The sequence below is a fragment of the Carya illinoinensis genome, chromosome 2, assembly GCF_018687715.1.
Source record: "Carya illinoinensis cultivar Pawnee chromosome 2, C.illinoinensisPawnee_v1, whole genome shotgun sequence".
NCBI classification, from domain to species: domain Eukaryota; kingdom Viridiplantae; phylum Streptophyta; class Magnoliopsida; order Fagales; family Juglandaceae; genus Carya; species Carya illinoinensis.
The window spans coordinates 6,166,906-6,183,356 of record NC_056753.1 but is presented as its reverse complement, the minus strand read 5'-3'; the positions used below and the strand labels follow the sequence as shown (position 1 = coordinate 6,183,356).

Genomic DNA, 16,451 nt, shown 5'->3' with positions numbered 1-16,451 from the left:
AAAAAATTTAGAATTCATATTAATAAATTTATTATTTCTCTTAAATTTAGTTTTGATTTAATTTTAATGAGACCATATTCTTGAAAATAAATGATATATAAAAATTATACAAAATTATGAAATTATAAGAAAAAAATTGAAAAGATTATAAATTTTTTTGAAAATTCAATTTTTATATTTATAAAATTATGATTAAAAATTAAGACATGTTTTAATTTTTCATAAAAATTTTGGAGGGCCCCTTATATACATGTAGGCTGATTTTCTCTACGCACGTGTCAACATTCAGCTCTTATTACTTACTCGCATTTAATGCATAGATCCATAGCCGACAAAAGAAAAAAAATCTAAGAGTCTTGTTCAATATCATGATACTCAAAAGACGAAAGAGCCATATATGATTACGCATGAATTAAAAAATAATTCGTGGAGGAATATTATATTACTATGGTCCAAAGTAGGTTCATGGTTGATGAACTTCCTCTTTATTATTTAATGATTTTTTTTAGTTCCATTTAAAAGAACTTTTCAATGGGATTCTTGTCTTTTCCTTTTACCTAAAGTGCTAATAGATAGGATTAGGTAAAGGAAGCCACCGTCTAAGGTCCTTCATTGGCCATAAAGAGTATGATTCAATTAAAAAAAAAAAAACCTATTCATATGAAACACATTAATTTCATTTGATTAAGTTAAAGACAATGGAAGAAAAGTTTAGATTCCTTTAGTTTTATTGAGGAAGCTGAATTAATTAATTTATTAATAGACTGATTAAAATCTAATATATATATAAACAAAAATTATTAGATACTTTTAAAGTATGGTTAACATATTGTGATAGAATAAAAATATAACATATTTGTATTTTGAAACTATCGATAAATTGATGGGATAATTAAGGTCATGTTTGGATATAAGAAGTGTATTATCTCATTTTATTTTATTATTATAATTTTTTAAAATTTTTATATAAAATATAATAAATAATTTAACTTTTTTAAATCTTAAAAAAATAATAATAGTATTGAATATCAAGATTGCATTGCTTTGATTTTAGATCTTAACTTGTTTTTATTTTATTGAAGTTGTTTATTTTAAGGAATGGTAAGTAGAAAATATGGATATAGATATTGAAAAACAGTAGGAAAAATAAATGATCATAACGATCAAGTCAATCTCAGAAATCATCATCTCAAAGCGGGGCTATTGAGAAATTCATTGTTTAAATTATAAATTTAAATTCAACCAAGAAATTAACAACTAAATGGCCAATTAAGAGTATTTTTTTAGGAAAGTATATTACTTTATGATCAATTCAATCTCAGAAAGCATCAACTTTAGAAAAGTAAATTTAAATTCCTTATAATAATGTGTGTTGTTTTTTTTTTTTTTTTTACTTCAACATTGGCTCCAGAAGATGTTGAGACTTGAGAGGTCACTGACTCAGCGATGCAACTTGTACACCCGACAATTTGTAAATACTGCTCAGTACAATTAAGTACATATCTTAAGAAATTCGTCAACTTGTACACCCGTCATGGCGTCAGCCATTTGAGAGAGATATGTATGAGTGGAGCGCACACAGTGGAAGAGAGTAGAAGGAAACAAAAGCAAAGCTTTCTACAACTTCTCTTTCCCTATTCGACTTCTGCAAGAATTTCTCTTCTTTTTCTAGAGGTAATATTCTCAGTCGATCAATCTGTTAGTTACAGAATTTATTTCCTGTTTTTTAAAAATTAATTAGAATATTATTTCCATGCACATGCCTTACAGTTCTCTATCTCTCTGTCTCTTTGACCCAAGTTCGTATCTGGGTTTTGTTGTTATCTTTTTTGCGAATTAAACTGAACGTGAATGAAGGATATGGGGTTTGACAGTTACAATTTGTTTGTCAAATCGTCTTTCAAACTTTCAAGAGATTTTGGGTAATGTTTTTTCTTTGTAGCTGTATCTGAATTTGGATAAAGTTGTTTGAATCAGTCATTTTTATTTGTAGTTTTTTTTTCCCTTTCCTCAAAACTTCTGGAACTTGTAGCGAATTAAACACTGATTATTACGAGTTTTGCTGGATGCGTCAGAGGTAATTCAGACGAGCATGTGGGTGCTCAGATTTCATTACGCTATGAAAAGAAGTTTGTTTAATTTGTCATTTACGTTTATACATAGACACTCGCTTTTTGTTATATTTTGAAGGCTTGAAAATATGGTGTCTTGTAATCCATTTGAGATGAGAAGGGTGATTGGAGTGCCCAGAGCTAGCTAGTTCTCCTTAAAATGTGTTGACGAGTCTGAAAACCCTGATGCTACTTTATTTGTTAGTGATTTAGACGTGACAAGTATGGAATATGCATCAAAAGTCCTCATTTTGTGCTTTAGAGCAGAGTAATGCGAAGTTGGATGAGGCTATTTGAATTGATTCTGCACGTGTGGCATAATTTTATAAATAGATTTTATCGGTGTGGTTTCACCACTTGTAATAGAATGGTAGTTGAAGGTTCAGTTGGCAACGTCTGCAAAAGGCAGGAGGGACTTGTAGAGTTGTATGTTAGCTATTGGGCTTAATTAGGTAACAAGCTCAGTTTTCCTTTTCATTTTTATATGCTGAGTTTCTAGGCTGTTGGCTGATGGTTATTTGTCATCAGCCAATCAATTTATCACCACTTTGCACTTCTGAATTCAGGTTACAGATTCTAATCAATGTAACCGGCATACCCTCCTCCATGCAATGAAGCTAGTCATTCTAGAACATTGGCGCACTCGTTAGTTTTGTGACTTAAGTATTTTCTTACAAGTTTCTTGCCAACTGTGTCTGGATCCTCCATCTTCAAGTCTATGGCTAGCTTAATTTTGATATTTTTTCACTTGTTTCTGGCTGTGTTTGCTATCCTATACTCCCATGTCAGTTTTTTAACATCTTTGCTCTGGGTTTTGTTTACATATAGAGAAAATTGGTGCTTGTAGTAACATCTGTTTACTTTGAATCTGTGGCATTTGGCCATAATCTGATGCCAATGACAGAATTGTTGAACCAATCAATGGTGATTTTGGGTGGATAACAGAAATAACTTCAGGGGATGGGAGGTTGCTGCTGTTCTTCCAGAAAGGCTCATCTGCATGGAACGCCAGTCTATTACTATGTCAGCAAAATCTTCTCTCTTAACTATACACGACTGGCATTATTATTGTTTTGTGCTTCCCTTCTCGTGCTTGACTTGTTATCTGTGTAGTATATATCGCAGATGCTCTATTTATTGCTCCAATATCATTTGCTGCTATCTTGATTGTTCTTATAAACACAGGGTTTCAAAATAAGCTCAAAATGGAAAGGAACTTGTAAAATTACCCAATTTCTCTTTTAGTTTTTCTTTATTTTATTAAGATACATTGAAACGTTTTCCTTCTTAAAGGCATGTATGTTTATCCTGAATTTGTTACACAGTGCTTCAATCATCTAGGATCTGTAATTCGAGAAGCTTTTCTGAAGTTTTTATAGCTAATTTTAGTATTCTGCGAAACATTACTGGTTTACAGCCAGGACTTTCCTTACTGTGCTGTATCCTTTGGCAGGAATTGTAGATTTCCCTTCTTATTACCACCACCTTTTAGGTTTAAAAATAATGCTAGAGTCTGATAACAGGTGGCCTCTTGTACTGCAAAGTTCTATTTGATAAAAAATGTCTTGATTGTGGTCTTTCTGGATTTCCAGAAGGTTTATAATCAGACTACATGTTTCTACACTTCTCTTGTCCTCGTAAGTACTCCCCCTTGCAAGTCCAATAACATTCCCATTGTGTGAGGGAGTCTCTGCCCTCCTTAGTGACTTCACATCGGCACTATGAACCAGATCTCATCTGATAACATGAATATTGCTGCTGGATTTCTGCTGAGTTACTTGATAATTAGATATTTGTTTTCCTTCCCACGCCACATCTCCATCGGTTGCTTCCATTCCCCACCTGACATCTGAATAAGGGTGACTCCACCCCAATTGCTGGCCTGGTTTAAGTTTGGATTGAAACCTCATTGGGACATAATCCTTTTCAATCAATAAGATAGTTTGCATTTCAGATGAGTGGTAGGATCAACTTGACCCCACGGTAATTGGATCCATTCGGGCTTCCTTTGTCAGTTGTATTTTGAGAGTGGGAATGGCTTCTTTTTCTACAGTTTTCTTTTGAGATTGCAGTTGATCAAGAAATTTGAGCTTTATGATTAGGACATTTGAGCTTTAAACTTCCTGAACACTGAAGAGCATGCCCATTTACAGCTATTTCAGCTAACTATCTGTACCCATAATGAAGGGTTTAAAATCTGTAATCAAGTTGTTTTGTTACCAATATAAAGAGTTCAACTAAAATCATCATTGACGTGTTCCTTGTGCAAGAACCACTGGAGTAGAGAGCAGTAAGCAAGCTTAATTTGGTCTGCTTGTCTGCTCTCCACAACAAGTTGTCCCTCAAAATCATATCAGATACCCTTCAAGAATAACAAAGAAACTTAAGTATAGAAGTAAGTGTGAAACCGATTTAGAAACTGGAAGCACAACTGAGTTGTGCAGCATTTCCTGAATCTGGGATGATGAAAACTATATTTATCTATAGGGGAAGACGTCCGAAAGGTCATGTCCACGGACAATGTAGGCTCAAAACTAGCAATCTGAGTTGTAGATTACTAGATCCCTAGTTTCCTAACCATCTCATCTTTACCCAGAAATTTTGTAGTTGAAAAAAAAATATCTTCACTTGCGTGATTACTCTTATGATTTTTTTATGAGAACAAGGGCAAAGCATAAACATGAGTTTGTAATTGTGATGCTTAATTATTTCTGAGTATTTGTTATTTTTAGAGATTAGTTGTCATATTAAAAGTGGCAGGATTTTCAAATGGCTGTCAGAAAACGTATCTGAACATTTATATTGATGCAGTGGTAATTTCTTAATTGCTGGCTTCTTCCTCCTTGAGTTATGAACTTGCATGGATTTTCCTTGTTTTTCTTGTGGAAATGAGCCAAGACATTGAAACATGCCCTATTTTGGTAATGGCCTTTCATATGTCAAAAAGACAATAGGAGTTTGGAGTAGAAGTTTTTGCTTGCTGGTTTTTGCTAAATTGGGTGTATGAAATTACTGTGTATTAAATAAGTATGACCATTTTTTTAAAATTTTTAACTATGTTCTGCAGTGTCCACGGGGTTTGGAAGAGCATGAATCCTTGACATCTCATGATGGCATAGCCTCTGCACTCACAGCAGGATTCCTGGTTGATTTGGGTCTGGATGCATCAACCCCTGACACTTACCGACCCCCTCCTGCACCTCTTCCTTACGATTTTATCTTGGGATGTCCACAATCACCAGATTCTCTCTCTGCCGGAGGAATGATTATTGGCAGTAGCTTTGGAACTTTGACTTCATGTCAAGATCTTGAGGAATCAGACTGCAAAGCTCAAGCCAATTCTTTGTGTGTCTCACCAAGAAAGTTAGAAGGTCCAAATTTGAATGAGCCTAATGTATCTTCAGCGGACGAGGAGGATGTTTGTCCTATTTGCCTCGAAGGTGCATTACCAGGGAACTGGTGTTTCAGTTCATTGTATAGCCTTTCTCAGTTTGCTTGTTGTCAGAAGTATAATAGTCTTTTCTGCATTGATTTGTGAAACTAAAGCTCATAGCTAATCATTAAACTTTCTGTCACAAAAAAAAATGCAGAGTATGATTCTGAGAATCCAAATATTGTCACAAGATGTGAGCACCACTTTCACCTCTCCTGCATTCTTGAATGGAGGGAAAGAAGTAATGCCTGCCCTATATGCGATCAGGTATCTGGTTTGCCTTTCGCGAATATATGCTTTGGTCCACTGTCTTATTATAATACAGTACGTTCTTGGCTTTATTCCAACTTCTGCATGGATGGGCTCAAGTTTGAGCCAATCCCTTTAAAATGTGAAGAATTCTTTAAGCATTTCTCCTTTGCATCAAGTAAATTGATGGCCACCTTAATTATGTTTTGTCAATTTTAAATTTTTTTGGTCTCAAACCAAAAAAACTAGCCAGATTATTTAATGTTTTAAACAGATCAAGCAAACCTTTAAAATAGTGACATAATTAATATTTTTATTGTCATCTTATTAGAATGATTATTACCTCTCTTATATTTATCTTCAAATTATAATTTATGGTTAACTTTTTTTTTTTTTTATCAACATGGTCTCCCTTGGCACTCCCAATACTTCGTCCTTAGTCCCGCTGCAAGTACTAATGTCCTTATAGAGGTTGTTTCATCAAAAAAAAAAAATGTTTAAAGAACTATGAACTTACCCAGAATTGATTTTTTTTTTTTTTTTTGGTGTGAGATAACTGATACTGATGATGACTGTGACTCTGAACATCAGTAATCGGTGAGTGTATGAACTAGAACTGCTAATTTTTGAGTAATTAGACATTGCTTTTAGTTATGATGTAATGTTTACTTCTATGATTGTAACAGGAAATGGCACTTGATAATACCAGCACTTAGTTTCTCTGATTCTCTTTCAAGATGGATGCTTCTTTGCTCTTTGCAACCAAAGCTTGCCAACTCAGTGGCTATATATGCATTGTATTCATTTGTTTCGTAACTGATTATTTGGTTACGGTCCACAGATTCATTTGTAGTTTGGTTGCTGTATTTTTTAAATTCTATTGTCTCTGTGGAAATATCGAACTAAAGAAACAAAGTTATCACACAAGTGAAAATAGTGCATTGGTCATTAATCTCATCTGTCCCTGCTTACCTGGATTGTTGATTTCTGATATGTAGAATAATAGGAATTTAGACTTGAACAAGGCTCCTTTAGGTAAAGTCAGTGCTACCTGTCATGTTGACTTGCTAGATTTCTCTTTCTTGTACAGATTATACCTATTTTATGGTGTACATAGATTTTCTTTTGGCCTATGAGACTGGTTTTGTAAATAGTCTTTTAATTTCAGATCGATTTAAGATTGGTGAATTTGATTGGTATGCCAAAGTGTTATGGAATGACCAATTAGACCTGTATTACCTTGTGCGAGTAGATCCTACTCTTTGCAGCTTTATCTTCCAAACATTCATATCCCTTTCTTGGAAGTGTGAATATTTCAGAGGGTAGAAGTTCCTCAATCTTTGCAGTTGAAGAGTTTATGACTTAAACTAGGATTTTGAACATTTCGCTTCTGATACTTCAATGCTAGAGGTATAGGGCATGCTGCTCTCCACGCTTTAATACCTTTTTTATGGGCTGTAGAAATTGAATTTAGTTGTAAAAACTATAGTCTTCTTATTATTTCCTTCGCTTTGAATGAATAAGGATGATGATATTAATGAAAAACAAGAACTTAGCACCACCTGAGCTGTAGGTCATACCAAAGATGACGGGCTATCATACGATGATATAGATCATAAGATATATATATATATATACAGAGAGAGAGAGAGAGAGAGAGAGAGAGAGAGAGAGAGAGAGAGAGAGAGGTTTTTATTGGCACCAGGTGTCTAGAAACAACGTCCCTATTTCACCTTTATGCATATATTCGTGGGATGGTCGGTTTTTGCTTAATCTGTTCTGAGTGGAAATGATTTCTTGAACCATAACCTGTATTTTGTATAGAGATTACCTTTGAACAAACTGTACAATTTATGTGATGTTATTGATATCCGCTATCAGCATGGTTCTGAAGGATGCACCAAGGTTGTTACTGCATGATCTATCATCAGCAATATGCACGTTGTATTATTTGTGTGTTTAAATAGAATGGCAAAAATAACAAATCACATGTTGGTTAAGTGGAGATATGTGGTGTAAGGCTTCCTTGTAACATTTCACTTCTTTTTAACACTTACTCTTTTATTTTATTTTCTCTACTTCCTTTCTATGAGCAAGATAATAATTATACTAAGTACAAACTATGGAGGAGAGGAACTCTGACAAATATCTCAAACAAGAAAATACAAAGCAAAAGATAAAAAACAAACAAATGGAAAAGAGAAATGTTTTAGCCACAAAGATATTTTACAAAAGTAAATTTATAGATTAAAGTGATTTAATGTCATATATTAGTTTTTTTTTTTTTTTTTTGGGCTATGTGGAGCTTCATTGCTCTCCCAAGAGACACATTGTCACTAGATGGTGAGTGTCATTGCTTGCCCATGGTCCTTCCCTGCTATTTGGGGCAGTCATAATTGCTTGCCCCTGCCTTCCTAATTCTCGAGGGGTGAGGTGCATAGCTTGCTCGAGCAAGATGCACTGGGAGCAAGTTTCTTTGCTCATGGAGAGCCATGCTTAATGCTCGGTGGCAAGCATATTTGCTCACCCTCGATGCTTAATTCGTGACAATAGCCCTCCTCATGTACAACATTGGGAGCAAAGGGATTGCAAGGCTTCTTGAATAAGACAAGCTTGGTGCAGGTGAGCTTCCCTACATGCATTTGTCGCCACAACAATTGTTTAAGGGCTAGCTTCATAGCTCGCCCTTGACATGCAAGGTGGGCTAAGTGGTGTTTTACTCGCCTGTGATGTGAGCCGTCTGTGTTTGCTATACTTGTTTCCAGTGAGCATGCCTCATTCTTCACTCAGGATTTTGAGCATTGATGGGCAAAGTGTTTGCCAGGCATGTGAGTTGGGGCAAGCTTCCTTGCTCGTCATGATGTAAGAGGGTTGAGACTTTAGAGTACACAATGTTTGTTGCTCAGGCGAGGTTTATGTCAATGATATCTATATATGACTGTAAATAGCAGTAATTGTATTATGTGTATAGGCGCCAACTTTAGTTTATTTCCTTTCTGGTATTGCTTTATTCTTTCCTATTTTACAGATGACTTGTGGGCTGTAATTAAGACTTGGCAGCATATATAATATACGAAAACCTCTCATTTGAAGGTATTCAAGCAAACTTGACATGGTACCAGCCCTAGAATTTTTTGGGCATTTTTTTTCGACAGATTACTTTCTTTGGCTTGTGTCAGCATCCTCTTCCTTCACTTTCATGGTTAATTTTTTTTTCCTGGGCAACTCTTTCTACATAGTTGTCGGCACTCTCTGTCTTTCAGAGCATTGTTTTTGGCCTTTTATGGAGCTTTCGGTTAGCGAGTCAGAGCATTGGCAATAGGTTATTTATCTTCATCTTCGTTTTTGAATTTAAAAAATATGCCCTTAAAATGGTCTACATTGGTTTATTCATATCTATAATTATAAATAACTATGTATAGTTCTTATTCAAAGATGAAGACCTCATTTTTCTTGTTCAAACTATATTTTATTGTTTTCTCTCTCTCTCTCTCCTCCCAACTTTCTCTTTTCTCTCTCTTTCTCTCTTTTCTTTTTTCTCCTCTCTTTATTATTTTATTATTATTTGATCAAAAAATAAATAATCCAATATAGGAATTTTTCTTCATATTCAAAATCAATCTTCAAAATATATAATTTTGCATATGAAGATAAAGAATTTATTGCCAATGCTCTCAGTGGCTACTAGAAATTTCAGCAGTTTCTGTTTCATTAGAGAGGTGTTTTTTGGCCTCTTTTGGTGCACTCTTCTCGGACTCTATGTAGGCTTTTGCATAGAGATTTTCTCAGGTTTTTGGTGCATTTTCTGGTAGAATTTTCTGGCAATGGCATTTTTGGGTATTTTGACATTTTCAAGTCAGTATTTTTGGCATTTTCAGGTCAGTATTCAAGTCCCTCATTTTGATTTTGAGGTCATTATGTCAGGTGAACATTCAATCATTCGATTTAATGGAAAGAATTATGAAAGCTGAAAATTTCAGTTTCGAATGTTTGTGAAAGGAAATGAATTATGGGGTCACTTGGATAGGTCCTCTGTGGCCCCTATTGATCTCAAAGAATTTAGTTCTTGGTCCAGCAAGGATGTCAAGATTGTTTCTTGGCTATTAAGTTCCGTTGAACCACGTATGGTCAACAATCTTCGATCATTTACTACTGCTAAGAAGATGTGGGACTATTTTAGGCGTGTATATTATCAAGACAATACTGCATGCAAATTTCAAGTTGAGTTAGAAATTTCCAGCTACAAACAAGGTAATCTCTCTATTGAAGAGTTCTATGCTTGATTTCTAAATTTATGGAGTAAGTATTCTGGGATAGTATATTCTAAAGTTCCCAAGGCAACCCTAGAAGCATTCCAAGTTGTTCATGTTGAAAGTCAAAGAGATCAATTCTTGATGAAACTAAGACCTTTGAGACTGCATGAGCTGGTTTGATAAACCGTAATCCTGTTCCTTCCTTGGATGTGTGCTTGGGGGAATTATTGAGAGAAGAGCAGCGTCTTGCTACTCAACATGGACTCACTCAAGAAACCGTGACAACTAAGATGGTTAATGTAGCATATGCTGCTCAAGGGAAAGGAAGATCCAAGACACAGATACAGTGCTTTAGTTACAAGGAATTTGGGCATATTGCAAAGCATTGCAGCAAAAAAATTATGCAATTATTGCAAAAAGGAGGGCCATATTCTTAAAGATTGTCGCGTGCGACCTCAGAATCAACAGGGCCAAGGATTTCACACTATTGCCCAAGCTAATTTAGTTGTTGTCCCCATTGTTTCTGCTCCGAGGCAGCCATCTACAGTTGGTTCTTCATCTACTCTTACACTTGAGATGGTCCAACAGATGATTGTTTCTGCTTTTTCTGTGCTTGGTCTTCAAGGTAAGGGAAATTTCCTCACCTCTCCTTGGTTGGTTGACTCTGTGACTTCCAATCATATAACTAGAAATGCCAATGCTTTACATGATGTTAGTAAATATACGGGTGATCAATACATTCAAATAGCCAATGGTAATACTCTTCCTATCACTGCAATTGGAACTTTGGGATCCCCTTTCAACAATGTATTTGTGTCACCAGAATTTTCTACGAATTTAATTTCTATTGGACAACTTGTAGATAATAATTGTGAGATTCATTTTGATCGTAATGATTGTTGTGTGCAAGATCAAGTGTAGAGGAATGTGATAGCGAAAGGGCCTAAAGTGGGACATCTATTTCCTCTTCAGTTTTCCATTTTAGTTTTGATTCTTTTGTTTGTACTACTATTACTAATAATAGTGATGTTTGGCATAAAAAATTGGGACATCCCAATTCTTCTGTTTTGAATCATCTTATGAAATAAGGTTATTTGAGGAATAAAAATTTTGTTTCTATTGTGTCTTCTTATTGTAGCTCTTGTAAACTTGGTAAAAGCAAATCTTTACCTTTTACTTTACATGGCAGTCACGCTTCTACAAGTTTTGAGATAATTCATACTAATGTCTGGGGAGTGAGTCCCGTTCTTTCACATGCTAAATACAAGTATTTTGTGACATTCATTGATGACTATAGCCATTTCACTTGGATATATTTTCTTCAATCAAAAGCTAATGTGTTTTCCACTTTTCAAGCATTTGTTGTGTTTGTTGAGACTCAAATTTCTGCTTGTATTAAAACACTACGTTCTGACTCGAGGGGGGGGTTATATGTCTCATGAGTTTCAGAATTTTCTCAAAACTAAGGGTATTCTCTCTTAACGCTCATGTCCTTACACTACTCAGTAGAATGAAGTTACTGAGCGTAAGAATCGTCATCTTTTGGATGTTGTTCGTACTTTGTTGATTGAATCTTATGTGCCTTCTTGTTTTAGGGTCGAAGCTTTATCTACAGCTGTGTATTTGATTAATAGTTTACCCTCTCCTAATTTACAATTTGACTCTCCATATTCTCGTCTATTTGGTGTTGTTCCCGAGTATAATTTGCTTCATATATTTGGCTGTGTTTGTTTTGTTCACTTGCCCTCCATTGAACGTCACAAGCTTTTTGCTTAGGCTGCTCGGTGTGCTTTTTTTGGGTATAGTAATGTTCATAAAGGGTTTGTGTGTTATGATGTGGATGCTCACAAGCTCCATGTCTCTCGAAATGTAGTTTTCTTTGAAAACCAATATTTCTTTTAGTCTTGCGTTTCACATGATTCTACTTCTACTCAGTTGCCTATTTTTTATGATGTCTCTTGTACTCTTGAACGTTTTAAGCCAAGGCTTGTTTATCAAAGATGTTGTCCATAGTCTCAGCTACCCCTTCCTGTCACAAAATCGACATCTGATCCCATCTCAACTGAACCTCGACGATCATCTTGAGTTTCACGTCCCCCAGACAGGCATGGGTTTGTACATACTACCCATCAAGCTACTCTTGATACCACTTTTGTGCCCAAGTCTTATTCTTAGGCTGATGCTCAACTTGTTGGTGACAGGCTATGCAAGATGAACTTCAGGCTCTTCAAGATAACCACACTTGGGACATTGTCTCATGTCCTGATGGCGTCAAACTCATTGGCTGCAAATGGGTGTACACTATTAAACTCAGCTCTGATGGTACTATTGACAGATATAAGGCCCGTTTAGTGGCTCTTGGAAATTGTCTGGAGTATGGCCTTGATTATGAGGAAACCTTTGCACCCATTGCCAAGATGACTACTGTAAGTACTCTCCTTGCCATTGTTGCTTCCAAAGGCTGGTCTCTTAGGCAGATGGATGTGAAAAATGCATTCTTAAATGAAGATTTGAAGGAATAAATCTATATGTCTCCTCCTCCTGGTATGTTCAGTTCATCCTCCACTAAGGTTTGTCGGTTAAAGCGGTCTTTGTATGGCTTAAAGCATACACCACGTGCATGGTTAGAGAAGTTTCGCACCACTCTTCTTGATTTTTATTTTACTCAGAGTCGGTTTGATTCTTCTCTTTTTATTCAAAGAACTGCCATTAGACTTGTTGTTCTTTTAGTATATGTCGATGATATAGTTATCACAGGTTCTGATTCTCACTTGATTGGGCGACTACAGCAGCATCTCAAAACTACTTTTCATATGAAAGACCTTGGCCCACTTCAGTATTTTCTTGGTCTCGAGGTACATTCTTGTTCTACTGGTATGCTTTTGCATCAGTACAAGTATACCCAAGAGATTCTCATGTTGGCTGGGCTTCAATCTGGAAACTCAGTACTTACACCTCTAGAGGTCAATTTAAAACTTTGTTAGGATGAGGGTGAATTATTATCTGATCCCTCTCTATATCGGCAGTTAGTAGGGAGTTTAAATTACTTGACTATTATCCAACCTGATATTTCCTTTACTGTCCAGCAAGTCAGTCAATTTATGCAGGCTCCTCGTCAATCTCATCTTTCAGCAGTACGACAGATCATTTGTTATCTCAAAGGTACATCTGGTAGAGGTTTATTCTTTCCTACTGAGAATTCCTTACAATTAACAGGTTACAGTGATGCTGATTGGGTTGCTTGTGTGGATACTCGTCGTTCCGTTACTGGTTGGTGTATATTTCTTGGTAATGCTCTCATTTCTTGAAAAAATAAGAAGCAGGATCGCGTATCCAAATCTTCTACCGAATCTGAGTATCGTGCTATGTCATCAGCATGTTCTGAGATTGTGTGGCTTCGGGGTTTACTAAGTGAACTTGGTGTTCCGCAACTTACTCATACCCATCTTCATGCAGATAACACCAGTGCTATTCAAATTGAGGCCAATCTTGTGTTATATGAGCACATCAAGCACATTGAAGTAGATTGTCATTCCATTCATGAGGCATTTGAACATCATGTGATTACACTTCCTCACATTTTCACCGAACACCAAACTGCTGACGTTTTTACCAAGGCTATGTTTCACCACCGTCATTAATTCATAATTGACAAATTGATGCTTCTTGATCGACCAGCATCAATTTGAGGGGAGATGTCAATGATATCTATATATGACAGTAAATATATATGGCATAAATAGCAGTAATTGTATTATGTGTATAGGCGCCAACTTTAATTTTCCTTTTTGGTATTGCTTTATTCTTTCCTATGTTACAAATGACTTGTGGGCTGTAATTAAAACTTGGCAACATATATAATATATGGAAACCTCTCATTTGAGGGTATTCAAGCAAACTTGACAGTTTAATGTGTGCCTGAGCTGTCGCCGTGCTGTTGGGTTAAATGATGTGATTCTATACGCTGCTTTGGGCTAGCATTATTGCTCACTGACAACTACTTGTAGCTCGTGCCAAGAATCGTTGCTTGCCACCAATGAGGGTGAAATCCAATATGTTTTGTGCTTTTACGGTTTCTTATGACATCTCATAGCTCTTAATATAATAGAGGAAAATTAGGATTCTTGAGAGGTTAAAGAAGACGCATTCACTGTAGAGATATGGAGGGGAGAGCCAATGAATGTCTTGACTTGTAAAGATCTCCTTTTGTAAATGTCTTTTTCATTCTTTGGAGTAGTTAGTCATATTTGCCTTATATCACTTTCACATTTTTGTATCTAAGTCAACTTCTTTTGGCTTGATTTTTTTCTTGTCTTATCTCTTTCTTTATTCTTGATAATGAGCTTCCAAAAGGTTGGACCAATTCACTTTTATCTCCAACAGAATAAAGGACCTAGTTCCTCTATTCTGATCTTTTCTTCTTCTTTTTTATATTATTTTCTAATACTAATGTCACTACATTTTTAAAAATATCTCAGCATATATTTATCTTATAAATTATCAATTTATATATGCGTATAGATAATTTCAAAACAATACACAAATATATTTGACTCATAACCTAAATATTGTTAGACTGGAAGTTAAAACTACTAGAGAAAACAATTACCAATTTGGAATGACCAAATCAATCACTAAATAGCGAAAATAAGTTTCTCCCACTTTGTGTAACCTGTTAGAAGGTAAAATTAAATAGAGTATAATATAAACCAAAATCACATACACACAGAGACAAGCAACTTTTTAAGTGGAAACTTGGAGGAAAAACCACAAGATCGTAGCTCGCCCAAATCTCCACTATCAACAAATAATAAGTATATAATTGTTCTCTCTAGATATAACTAGAGGTATACAATCAACAATAATCTCAAAAAATAATTTATTGGCCACCAAACAGTTTGATTAAGAGAGATATCACCAAAATGTGTTACTGTTTATGACCCTAGATATCAGAAATATTGCTCTAAATCCAATCTTCACCGTCTCGATTGTAGAGCTTTGCCTCATGAACATGCCTACAAAGTTTCAACTCAAACTTTGATCAAAGCGTATGATTGAAGCTGGACGAACTCCTCTGTTTTGGCTACTGTCTTTTTCTCTTCACCTCTCTCATGTTTTTTACTCTACTTCCAATGACCACAACATTTAGGTTTAAAACTTAATTAATCTGGGCCTAAACCCTTTCTTCATGTGGGCTTAATGGTCCTACATGAGCTATCTTCCATGTAAAAGGAAAAATCCAACACAACAAATCTCTCACTTCCCGACTATGTGAGAGGACTCACCATCTCAACGATTAAGCATCAAGTCTCAAACTTCTCCATTGTTATAACCTTTGTTAACATATCATAATCATTATTGTCAGTGTGAATTTTTTCAAGTTCTAACAACACACAGAGACAACCCACTATGCCTAATGTTCATCTTCCATGGCTTCCGCATAACACTCGGGCTCTCCCCCATCAATAATTAACACATACTTGCCTGTAGAATACTGAGTAGAAGGACATCAATCTTTGATAACCTCCTGAGTAGAACATTTGATGGTATCTTCGATTCTAGCAACTGATTAAGGGTTTCATTTTGTAAGGGAGCATCTGCATTACTTGGGCCCTATTAATCATCTTGAACAACATGTTCAGCCTTTGTTGGCAAATATGTCAATGGAACCAAATCCAAGTTAATTGAAACATCATTATACTGAAACACTGTTGTATTTGTCTTCTGAATATCATATATAGTTTGATCTTCAATAAACCCAACGTCTCGACTTCTCACTAGTTTCTTATCAACTAGATCATATAATTTGTACTCAAACTCATCCAAACCATAACTTAGAAAGATTTACTGTCGACTCTTCACATCGAGCTTAGACTTTTCATCCTTGGATATATGTACAATGTTTTACATCCAAAGATACGTAAATGATCATAAATAACATCTTTACTGGTCCAAATTTTGTCAGGTATATCAAACTGAAGAGGAATCAATTACTTTGTTAAGAGAAATCAATTAGGAATAAACAAATCAATCGCAAAGTGAGAAAATTATTTATGTTATTTAGTAATTGATTGGTTATTCCAAATGATTTCTCCGAACAGCAACTTTGTTATTGTTACCAAAGTAATACAAAGGAAGAGTTCTATTGTCACAGCACAGGCCTAACTCGATGACAAAAAGATCCCAGTAAGGTAGGCGCCACCATTCTAGAGTGGCTTTCCAAAGAAAAAAAGGAGGGCTAACCCCACTTTTCCACTATCTATTCAACCTTTCTGAAAAACTACTCTCGGGCGCCTAACCATACAAGTTTAGTAGGAATTGTAAGCATTTTGATATTTTCGTACCTTGCCCTGAGGTAAAATAATTCTGAGTTTTAAGTTCATATATATATATATATATATTAAT

General features: G+C 35.4%; 1 protein-coding gene across 7 annotated transcripts; it reads left to right on the top strand.

Moving 5' to 3' along the window:
- The first annotated feature begins 1,517 nt into the window (after nucleotides 1–1,517).
- On the top strand, nucleotides 1,518–6,745 carry LOC122299018 (probable E3 ubiquitin-protein ligase RHB1A). Of its 7 annotated transcripts, none has more exons than XM_043108891.1 (6): nucleotides 1,518–1,674; nucleotides 3,016–3,134; nucleotides 5,179–5,551; nucleotides 5,702–5,811; nucleotides 6,385–6,390; nucleotides 6,480–6,745. In XM_043108891.1, the coding sequence occupies exons 2-5, from the start codon at nucleotides 3,072–3,074 to the stop codon at nucleotides 6,385–6,387; spliced, it is 549 nt and encodes a 182-aa protein (XP_042964825.1). In that variant the 5' UTR covers nucleotides 1,518–1,674; nucleotides 3,016–3,071; the 3' UTR covers nucleotides 6,388–6,390; nucleotides 6,480–6,745. The 7 variants fall into 7 exon arrangements, with proteins under 7 accessions (XP_042964825.1, XP_042964789.1, XP_042964816.1 ...); XM_043108855.1 differs by having other exon boundaries at nucleotides 6,346–6,390; XM_043108874.1 differs by having other exon boundaries at nucleotides 1,551–1,673; nucleotides 3,057–3,134; nucleotides 6,346–6,390.
- The last annotated feature ends 9,706 nt before the right edge of the window (nucleotides 6,746–16,451 follow it).